At 36.7% G+C, this 12168-nt stretch overlaps 1 protein-coding gene across 1 annotated transcript; it reads right to left on the reverse strand.

Annotated features, from left to right (window-relative positions):
• Window positions 1-7491: 7491 nt before the first annotated feature.
• LOC122640793 lies at window positions 7492-8607 on the reverse strand. Its single transcript, XM_043834039.1, has 4 exons — window positions 8261-8607; window positions 8045-8188; window positions 7815-7967; window positions 7492-7686 (listed from the first exon to the last, which is right to left on the reverse strand). The coding sequence occupies exons 1-4, from the start codon at window positions 8585-8587 to the stop codon at window positions 7588-7590; spliced, it is 723 nt and encodes a 240-aa protein (XP_043689974.1). The 5' UTR covers window positions 8588-8607; the 3' UTR covers window positions 7492-7587.
• Between the last annotated feature and the right edge of the window lie 3561 nt (window positions 8608-12168).

Below are 12168 nucleotides of genomic sequence, written 5' to 3' on the forward strand. Positions count from 1 at the left end.
CAAGATCCAAATTTGAAAATTTTTATGATACACAAGAAAATTATGTATTATTTGAGTACTTTTAATTCTGAATTATTCCACTAATTGGAATTTTTTCCTTATTTTTATTCTAAGTATATATTTGGTATTTAAAGATTGTTATTGTACATAAATATATAATATGTAATGCCAGATCTTTCGACGTATTTTTTATGATCATACTGAATTATACCGATGACGCGATGACAGACCAGGATCCTCTACAGTACCAGCGGGGCTGCAGTGCGCATCCGACGGCACAGTAGAAGCCATGTGGCACACATGGCCTCTGCTGTACCTTCGGATGTGCACTGCCACCTCGCCGATATTGTAGAGGATTTTTATCATGCGATGACAATACCCAAATTTAAACTATGCTAGGATGAGGCATGATTTTTTATGATCATGCTGAATGTATTAGAAATTGAGTTGTCTGGGCTACTGGCTATGGGGGATGAAGCTCTCTTGCTCTCCTTGGGTCTGTCCTTGTGAGGCTTGTAGGGTTTCTTTCGTACCTCTGTAGAACCTTTTCTATTTTCGCGATAAAATTGATTTAATTATCAAAAAAAAAAAAACCTCTAATAATAAAATAGGGTGCACGTTTTCTGTCAAGAGCACATCTGGGTGCAGCCACATGGGGTGGGACAGGGGGGGTTCGGGTCATTAGGGTGGCAGGTTGGTCATTTTGCTCACCCCATGTGTCTGAGTGTACCCTGTACCCCTAGTGCAGAGAAATTTATCCCAATAAAATATTACTCGTAAGGAACCTACCAAGGTTTCACTTGATGTATATTTGGCTAAGTTGTTCGGGCTTATGCTAGGCTTCTCGGGCTTAGCTTCACATCTTCAAAAGCTTCAAAATACAGATCCAATGAGAGGCTGACATTTGTAATCTTTTCCACTTAGAAGTAGAGAACCTCCTCTAATAAAAAGATTATGGGCTCGCCTAGAACCACACTTAAAAGGATTATTAAAAGAGGCTTTAATTGATAAATGGAAGAAAGTTCTCTGTTCCGGAGTGTGGCCTACGCCAACACTCCCATGAGTCTATCTCTCTCTTCCTAATATGGAAAGACATCTTTGCCCCCTTGTTATGAGCAAGATTCGTACTTAGGAGAGTATTAGAGAAATATAAGATAAAGTCTCTATGTTCCATAGAGTTGCGTATAATGGATATATAGATTAGGATGTCAAGTTAGGATAAACATTAGGATCTAATCACTGCCCTTGGGGTATCTGCGATACAAAATATCTGCACTTTCTAGACATCTTAAATTTTGGTTGCTCTTCATTATGCTTATGGGGGTTTAATTTTGTAGTAACTGATGGACTAATCACTTCGCATTATAATATTTTAATTATTGATTAGTAAAATAATTGAAGGGATAGTTTTTTATGGATTTTCTTCCCCATCACTATGCCGAATGAAGTATAACGCTTCACTATTTGCCACATGACAGTACATACGTTAGTCCATGTGATAGAAAACCAGACAAACATCTCATTGGTACAATATAATTTTAGCTTAATGAAGAGAAAATAAAATTACAAAAGATGTCATTTTGTATTTTATATTCATCTCCATTTGATAGAATTTTGGTAATTTTACTAAAACGTTGACTCAGAGTTTGAGCAACTTTCTTTGCCTACTTTGGATTTAAATTTGACTATTAAGATGTACGTGGAGTCCTCTATCATATGGATTAACTCATGTACTACCCAGTATCAAATAGTGAAACATTATATTTTACTAGGCATAGTGACACCTATGACTTTTTTTAATCATTAAAAAAGAATTGGTAAATTATTGACCTAAATGGAGAGAGAGAGAGAGAGAGAGAGGATGCCTTAAAGAAGGAACAGTATGAGTGTAATCAGTAGGGTACATTATTATCTAAGAGAAAACTAAGGTGATGAAACATCACTCATCATCTTTTTATCCAAATAGACCTCATGTATGATTTCCCATCCATTACGAATAGAGTAGGTCAAACTTCTTGTAACTACTCACTAAAGTCATTAATTAGCAAAATGCCCTTCTCCAACTACTTCATAGAAACCATATATTTTCCCATTTTCCATTTTTCATTTTCTTTTTTGGATAAGAACTATATATCGCATTTTGAAGATGTAATTGACATCTATGTCATTAATTATTTATTAGGATGGTTTGACTAATAATGAATCATTAAACTACTACTAAGTTCTCTCCGAAAAGAAATAACTAGGATTCAATGTAGTGATTGATAGAGAAATGGTTTCCTCAATATCCAATTGAAGAGACATGGTCAACCAATGTAGATTACCATTATCGATTTCCTTAGTATGTGGATATTAACATCTCCCAAATGACTAATCCTTCAAACCCGACAAATCTTTCTCCGGGTCCTTTGATCGATCATGACTTGGATTTTGAATTGATAAAGCGTTTACCGCCTTTTTAAGAGGATCAAAAACCATATTTATTGACTTGAATATCTTGTTGGCACTAGAGCTGTAGCTCTTCCTCCCTTCAAAGGACACTACAGTTCCTTTATAATCAGCTAAAAGGTTATCGAAAAGTCAAAACATTATCACTTGCACTGTGGGGGCTCACCTTCATGATGAGAAGGATGTTTCATTCACTTTACCATAGTGTTTTCTTACGGAAGGAGGAATGTGTGCTTGTAACACTCTTTACTTCAACCCTTTACCGAAAGTCTTAATTGTGGAGGGAGATAATGCAAAGAAAAAATAAATAAAAAATGAAAATGATAAGACATCTCTTTCTCTTACCTCTGCCATGTTCATGTTGACTATTCTGTTAAAAAAGGGATCTAAACACAACGCTAGAAATGGCGATTTTGCCAAAGAAATATGAAGTGAAAGAGAACAACAAGCACGGGATAAGATTTACGTGGTTCACTTTTAAGAAGGAAGGCTACATCCACGGTCGAGTGATAGAATGATTTCATTACTTCTGTGAAACAAAAGTATAGAACTACCCCTAGAGATTCACCTGCCTAGTTTGAACCTGAATCAACATATGTCAAAATACATATCAAATCAAAGATTTCGACGAGTTCTATAATAAATAGTGCTTATGATACGGATGTATGTAATTTTTGACCATTCTAGTGTGTTTCGAAGGTGAAATGGATCGCCAAAAAATCACCACAACACTTTCTGGACTGAGAACAGGCTTCACCAATAACATATTCATGGTAAAAATTTTGAAATTCCTAAGCTATCTTTCAACCACAAAACTAGCCGTTGTTATCAGCTGATATATATACACATTTGTTTCCCTCCATGATTGTCCCACCTTTCCGTGGTCAGGAGGTGTATCCCATGTCACTTTTCTTACCCCATTTTAGTGTTTTAGAATGTTCACATTTGGTCGGGTTTGATTTGGATCAAACATGGTAGGTATGAATGTTTTGTTGTAGGAAACCTTCCTTTGCTAGAATTTAGGAGGGGGAGAGAGAGAGAGAGAGAGAGAGAACTACATTTTACAAATGTTATACCTAATATCACTCATTCATAGTATTCGGATCATAGAGTCTATAGAGGACCTTCTCCCTTGTTCCCGATCTGATCAGATGATTGATTAGGTCAACTTGCTTAACAAGATAAATTCATCCTCCATGGTAAACCTATTTTTTCTGCAATTACTTATTTGTTCTTGTTTTATTTACACTTCGTTGAATATATTGGTTATTAAGGGTATCAATTTTGGGTTGGAACCAGGAATCAGATTGGAGTCCGAATCGACCCACCCAATAATTTATTGGTCCGGTTCTGGATCTATCGATAAGTTGGTGGTCCGGTTTCGGATCTATCTAATAAATTATTGGTCTCCCAATGATTCTAGAAGCGATAGATCAATTAGGAACTGTTGGAATCGAAACAAATTCACATCCTAACCCTATATCTTATATAATTCTTATGACTTAAGGTCATGAGAGCTAAGGTCAAACCCTTTATTTTTAATCTTAAAGTTTGATTGGTACCACTTGTCTCTCATATGCTATTTTACCAAAGATTTGGTTGTTAATTTAAAGGTCCATTTGCAAATGCTAACTTAAGAACATATCTTAAAATAATCCTAACTTATGAGCGTGGTGGTGTTCTTACTTATTAATTGAACAAGAGGTAATATAGACTAGTTCCGAGATTTGAGAATAAAAAATAATGGTAAGTTGCATCTCATGTGAATGAACTTAATATCTTATTGTAATATTATTTAATATATGTAACAAGTGTTAGAAGAATTGTTTTTTATTGTTTTAGACTGCTTGGAACCATTTAGGAACCGGAACCTGCCCACCAATTAGTTAATGGTCATGGATATCAAGTTTGGAACTGATTAGCTTATTGGTCAGGTTCTAGCCCTGAGCCATTAGGACCGGAACCGTTAATGAACCAAATAAATAACCTAGAACCGGACCAATTGACATCCCTATTAGTTATTCATAAAAAAAAAATTAATACTTTGGGTCCTAGCTAGATCATACCTAGGAGGTGATTATATTTGAAAATATAAGGATTTTTTTCCTTTTTGCAGAAAAAAATAATTGTTCGCATAGGTGGCCATAAAACAGAATTTCTTAATCCTTCTCAATAATATGACCCACTTCTTAATTATTTATCTATTTTTATTGATCAGATTCACTACTTCTTTTCCTATGTTTTAAAAGTTGAAATTGGAAAGAACTTATATTCCCATGCATGGAAACAAACCACTTATATCCTTGTGTCTGGAATATTTCCCCTCTTTATCTCAATCAATATACAAATAAAAGATAATCTATTCTACATTAGATACTATTTCAAATACCATAATTCCATTACCAGGACAAGAAAAAGTTCTTTGATATCCCACTAAAATTCATTTAAATTTGATTCTAAAATAATATTCAAAAGAAAACGTATCTATTGTCATATTAGATTAAATACTTTTGAGCTAAATTCTGTGTGTTTAGGGGATAGTGTGGCCAACATTTGAATTTTTTTTAAATTTATTCTAGCACGTGCTTAGAGGACAGTACGGCCAACATTTGAAGTTTTTTTTTTAATTCTAGCACGTGCTTAGGAGACAGTACGGCCAATATTTGAAGTTTTTTTTTTTTTTGGGTTGGGGGCATGGTTCTAAGTATTGGTATCGTATCGTTCGTATCGGTTTTACTAGTCACCGATATCGATATCGTGCCAGTATCATATCGATAACACGGTATGGACAAAGGGTAAAATGGTCAAAAAACTCATTTTTAAAAGAAATTGAAGGGTATTTTTGTCCGATACAATCGATCTAGGCTGATACCGTATCGATATTATATCGATTTTGCAGGTCATCAATACCTATTCCGATACCGTGCACTAAAACCATGATTGGGGGGGGGTGTCCTTGAGGTTCAAGGAAAGGAAGTACAAAACAGTGTCACATGGGCTACATCTAGAGGGTTGGAGAAGAACAATAGTACAATACAATAATCACAGGGGTTGCAACTTTAAAGGGGGGGGGGGAGAGAGAGAGAGAGAGAGAGCAGGGCATCAACATTGTCTCACTATAACAGGACTAGAATCTGTTTGGGGTAGGATGTCTTGCCAATGGTTTGTCTTTGTATTTGTTAGGGTTATATGGGTATTTTGATAAATTGTATTTATGTTTGTTTCGCTATCATTTATAGTGAGGTAATTCTTTAAACAATAAGAGACATGAAAATAAATGGTTGTACGTTTATAACCATATTCTCCATTGTCAGTGAAATAGTTTTCATCTCACCATAGATGTGCAGTTAATCTAACTCAACTACATAAACTTTCGGTGTATCGGTGTAATTGTGATATGATAGATTTTAGGTTCCTAGAGAACATAAGACCAGCTTCTTGCAAGATAATTCCACAAGCCACCAGAGAAAGGGGCCATTATATTGGTGACACCATTCAAAGCCTTTTGAGGTATCAATTTAGTTACCATGTGCAAGATTCCACAGTCAACTGCATTATTTGCCATACATATGCTCTAGGGATCAGGTCATACTAGTATCATGTACTCATTCCATGTAACTTTTGTGACATCAAATCAATGGGATTAGGTCTTGCATAAGAAACCCTAGCCACTTATCTTTCATAATGAAAATTTGTAGAAGACTAAATTCTTTGAATGATCAAAATGACCGTCCCATCCCTCCAAATGACCGAAATGATCATCCCATTTCACCCTATGTGTTTGGGCGCAGTCTGTACCCCCGTGCACTCCCAGGCAGAGAAATTACCATATTAATGCATGAGACAAGATCTTGAAAACATAAATGCAGAGATCAATGGCAGAGATATTGTCTCCTGCCCAAAAAAATCAATGACAGATTGATGGACTCACTGCTACCTTTTTCCCCAAGAGAGATTATGATCAAGATGAATTGCAAATTTTTCTTTCTAGCAACAGCTAATATAGGTTAATTTGATCCTTGTATATGAACAAATTTTTTTGTTGCCATTTTATTGTTTTAGACAAGATATGATCTTCATATCTGAAAAAGACTATTTTGGATTGTTCTTGCTTGGCTCTTGTTGTACTTGGGCTAGTTAAAGAGAATAGAATAAAGAAGTACATTTTTGACAAGGCTAGCATCTTTCTTTCTAAGTGAAATAATTGAGAACTAGCGAATAGGGTCTCCTTAATTATTATACCTTTGATGGGTTGCCTTTGTTTTCTTGATAAAACCTTTGATGGTTGCCCACTAGAGAGAAAAATCTTGTATTTACCCTTTAAAGTTCAAAATACCTTTTTCCCCCCCCCCTTAGGGTGGGTCCTCATAAGCTTCACTATACATATATCTAAACACTTCACACTATCTGCCACGTGGGCCCAGCCCATATACTATATGGCAGATAGTAAATCATAACACATCACCAAGCATAGTGAATTGTAGTTTTTCATGGATTTTCATCCTCTCAAGTGTGGTGCACTATCTAGTGCATCTTTAAAGCGTATCGAACAGTAGCCATTACACTTATGAAAAAAATTTATACACTTTAAAAATGCACCGTACGATGCACTTTAAAGGTGTACTGGGCAATACATCGCACTTGAGAGGATAAACTTCCATTTTTCTTCTCCCCCCCTCCCCCCACTTTTATTGAAGTTCAAACTAAAACAATTTTATTGCATGTAAACATTGTGATGTAATGGATGCAGACGTTGGTGCAATGGTAAGGTTGCTCCATTGCAACCTGATGGAGGCAGGTTCCAGTCAGAAAACAACTTCTCCGCAAAGCAGAGGAAGTCTGCATACATTATGACCCTCCCCAAACCCCGCAATGACGGAAGCCTCGTGCATTGGATACCCCCTTTTTTAGTGCATGCAAACATTACAACATATATACTCTTGGAACAAAATATATTATTCAAGTTCTTACATAAACTGCTTAAGGTTACTTTCTCTAATCATTTACTAATTAATGAAGTAATAGTACATAATCCCCACAATCACTCCTAGAATATCAAATGAGTTCTAGCTGTGCTAGGGATATCTAGAAAAAAAATGACAATTAAGTATCTCTCTCAAGAGCACTCTAACTCCAATTTCAACTTGAGATTAGCTCCCCAAGATTATCAGTGAAAATTGGGAAGTACATAAGACTTGCCACAGCTTCTTGCATCCATTCCTCCCCATTAAGTTTCATCTGCAAACACAACCCAAATCCAACAAAAGCATGATAAAAATAGTCCAAGAATTCAAAATCGACCTAGAATACATTCCAAGAATGCATACCAAACAGAGCCCTAAATTTCCTATATGGAGAAAAAATACCTGTTCACCATCATCACACCAGCCTTCTTCATATCCACAGTTGCTGTTTTGCATGGTTGGGGCTTCTTGGCATGCTTCATTCAATTCATTGTTCCTTGCAAACCTACCTCGAACTCGAACCCTCCTATCAGCTAGGGTTTTTCGACAAGCATACTGTAATAATGTATATATAATTAAAGGGTGTTTAAGAAAAATTAACTCCAAATTATATGTTTTTTTAAAGAGCTTACCTTAATAGTCTTATTGAAATTCCTTCTATTTTTTTTCTTCAGGTACTTGAGGATTCTTTTCTTCCTTTCTTCTACTGTGTATCGACCAACTTTTCCATTTGATTCTTCTTCTGTTGTTGATGAAGGTGAATTATCTCTCACTCCCTACAAAATTAAAAAAAATAATTAATTTCATAATCCATTTCTACAGAGATTTAAGGCCATAAAGAAATTTACCAAAGCATAGACAGGCTTGAAATCTGAGACCACTTGTCTATATCCACCTTCAGATCCTATGTGAAATTGCTCTAGACCACCAGGTTGGGTGACATCTATGGTTGGAATTCCAAGCTGTTCTTGGTATGACATCCCTAGTAATGGTGAAATGGTGTAAGTTTCAGGCTTGGTTACATTGATGATAGCTTCATTTCCAAAGAAAGGAAAGCTTTCTTCCCCTAACATTACTTCGCCGCCGGCGACGTTTTGTACCGGAATGTAAGGCAAGGTCCCACAGCATCCAGTGGAGAAATTATAATCAGAATAGAATTCAGGAATGGAAGCCATAGAAGATAAGAGAAATTAAAGGTTGTATTGGGTTTGTGTTTGGTTTGTGTTTCTATATGTGAGTGAGGGTTTTGGCTTGAAATATATAGGCTTGTGGAAATAATTAACCATTGTGCATGGTTTGGTATAGTTGGGCTTTTGTGGGTCCATGGGATATAATTAACTTTCTTGAGCAGCTTTTTAACCAACGCAACCATCACTGGTTAGTCCCTTACCATAATTAGCTTTTTTGTGCTGTTGGGGCAGCTACTTGTGTAACAGTGTAACTAGCTAGATAGCTTAACCAGCACTAATCCACATTATTGACTAATTGTTATGTTTAGCCTGTAAGCGCGTATACAAAGAACCAATGACTTGGCATTTTCAACATGTATTTGTTCTCTTTCTATGAACCTGTTCCGGAAATTCCAAAATGGTGCACCAATATTTTGAGCCACATGAAGGGTTAGTTTTATTCAATTAATTTCTGGATAAGTTGTAAACCTTATGGATTAGTCACTTGTCAAATTTCGTTTAAATACTTCGCATGTATATCTTGGAAAATTATCTCCTACAGTTTCTTGCCCAGCCCAGTTCCCTAGTGACTCTAATAAGTAGGGGGGTTGACCCCAATCAAGCAGGGGTGGAATGGTCATTGCACCCCCTTTGTTAGGGGTACTGGGAACTGGAGGGGATAAAGATCCTGTATATCCCTGCATCTTTATTATAATTTTTTAAAATTATCTGTATATATTCGTGCACGAATCCTCATGTAGTCCCTAAAATTTTAAAACTTATTTTGTCACTTCGCAAATTCTATTCAAACTAAAATTTGACATGTAAACAAGAGATCTCAGATCTGTTGGTCCAAAATTTCAGACCCTACATGATCTTCAACATAGCATATATTTATGCCATATTTTGAGGGCTTTCGAAATAGGAATAATCTAGAGGGTTTCCCCTTCTCTTAATTTTTTTTTTCTTTTGGATAAAAACTAGGAAAGTAGTACTGTAGTTCTTTCTAGATTTTTATACATAACAGAATTTTATTTAGGGACTGTTTGGATGTACAAAATGATTTAAGATCAAATTTTCTTTCAACCAGTGTGAGTGAATGGATCACCATTCACAGTGGGCTTTAGATAGCGCGAAAGAGGCTATAAAAAGAGTATTTTTATACTTATACTAAAACCCGATAGGGATTTGTGAAGCTTAGGATGGTGGGGTAAACCTTTAATGTGCGGTAAAAGTAAATTTTGTCCAATAATTTAATTTCATATGATATCTTTGAATTGCAAAACTTTAAGCTACTTAAATGTTTGCATTTTTGCCACAAAAGAAAAGTAAGAGAGAGAGAGAGAGAGAGAGAGAGAGAGAGAGAGAGATTCGCACCATGGTTAAATCAAGAAGCTAGTAACAAAAAGTGGTTAACTTTAGTTGTACTTGTTACTCACTTATTGCTTACGCATTAAGCTTTTACTTCTCACTTTGGTAGGCTATACTTCGCTTGACAATCCCATAGCCACATTTCCAAACAGAAAACTGTTATATTTCTTGCTAACAAACAGGCCATAAAGCATATCATCTTTAAGAGAAATGCTAAGGAGACCACTTTAGTAGCTATAGACCACCCCTAGACCTACCATGTCTAGAATCAGGGCAGTCCTTGAGGAAAAGGACTTTAATGGGCAGCTCATGGTACTGCTTGTTGGGAGTAAAGAGTAACTTCTTTGGGGGTGATTGACACCCACCTCCCTCCCCAAGACCAATTCAGATGTGAAAATTTTCTTTTTGCACCAAATTTTCCTTTAGTCATGGTCAAGGGAGAATTCTTTGACCCAAACACTACGATTCCCCAGGGAAGTGTATCGTTCAATAATGGAGTTTATGTGTCTATTGATAGTTGTACGGTTCATTCACTATATTGTTGGTCATAAAATTGGAGAAAAGTCAACTAGATGGTATCGATCATTAGGTTGACATATTGACCATGGTTTAAGGGATCGATAGTAGATTGGTGGAATCACTCGATCTAGACCAATATCGATGGTCCCCGATGGATATTATAGATAAATGGTAAAAATGTAAAAAAAAAAAAAAAAAAAAAACATTTTTTAAATAAAAGACACAGATAAATCTATTCGTTATATGGTGACCCAGATCAATATCAGTCAAGACCGATCTCATATCTGAGACTGATTCCTAAAAATGTGATCCGTAAAAATCAATTTACACACAAGTGGGGAAAAAATGTACACTATGCAGCTCTTAAGGAAGGTAACCACATAAACTCAAAGATGAGCCTTTAATAATCGCATATCTCACAATTACCCCCAAAAAAAACATAAAAAACAAAAGAGGAAAACCAAATCAAAGATGATGAGTCCTATATATATCTCAAAGAATCTAACACATGGGTTGCTAGATTTGGGCTGAGACTATCACTACAATAAGTATCCCTTCCAACTTTGCGGCCACTTTTGAGGGCCTAAGATGAAATGACGGGTATTTTAAAGCCCTAAGATGAAATGACAAGACTCTCCTCACAAAGAATTTCCTTTAATCATTTGAAAGGTATTAACCAAAGTAATTAAGTACCAAATCTGAACCAAAAACTGACCCCATTTGGCCGCTGGTTGATCAGGTTTGACTCGATAGAGCGATTTGAAAATAAAACTTGGATTAATTAATTGCCTCATGTTAAATGGTTCAACCGTTAGGATTTTTCAAGGGGGGTTTTCAGGTTTGGGCATTTTGAAGGTTGACCCAACCCATAACGATATATGCACTAAACAGTTGGACCAGCCGGTTGGACCCTGGACTTCTATCAAGAGAGTTGTGCAAGCGCATATCCTGTGGTAGGATGAAAGTTTCATCCTTCATACTTCTAAAAACAACATGGCAAACAAAGGACTAGAGTTTACCTCCACCCATAGAGGACGGTTCATGCACCCACCATCATAAGGTTCACGTACATGTGTGTTGCGTTTGGAAACCTTCGTTGTCTGGTCCACTCACAGATGAGCCTGCAAAAACCAGGTTAGCACAAGAGAGCCAGTGTGATTCTGGCCAAGGACTCTCCGATGCCAGTGTGACCCTGGTGAGCCTACAAAAATCAGGTTAGCACAAGAGAGCCGGTGTGACTTTGGCCAAGGACTTTCCGACGCCGAGCTCACTAGGTGACGACTCACCGCCCGAGTGTGAAGCACTCGGATCCACAACAATTTGGCCTCAACTGACCCTATATGGGTTGTCCTTACCTCTCGACCACATGTGCCTCTATTTCTGTCTTGTCCGACCTTGTTTGGTCGATGCCGAACCTGGTCCGATCGGGTTCCTCCACCAGCCTTGGTCTCACCACGTGTCGTTCTCTGATTGGCGGTTGCTTTTATAGTTCATCAGTATATTCCAAAATACCCTCCTGATACCCTTTCCCGCCTTCTCCCGCCCTGCGATGAATGGGATCGGGTGAAGGGAAACTTGGTCCCAAAACAAATTAATAGGAAAAACCAGGTTATGTTACAAGTTTTCAAACAGTTTTGTCAACACTCATTACAAAGTAGGATGGAAAATTCATCCTCCCGTGCAACCCAATATATTTT

The sequence above is a fragment of the Telopea speciosissima genome, chromosome 9, assembly GCF_018873765.1.
Source record: "Telopea speciosissima isolate NSW1024214 ecotype Mountain lineage chromosome 9, Tspe_v1, whole genome shotgun sequence".
NCBI lineage: Eukaryota > Viridiplantae > Streptophyta > Magnoliopsida > Proteales > Proteaceae > Telopea > Telopea speciosissima.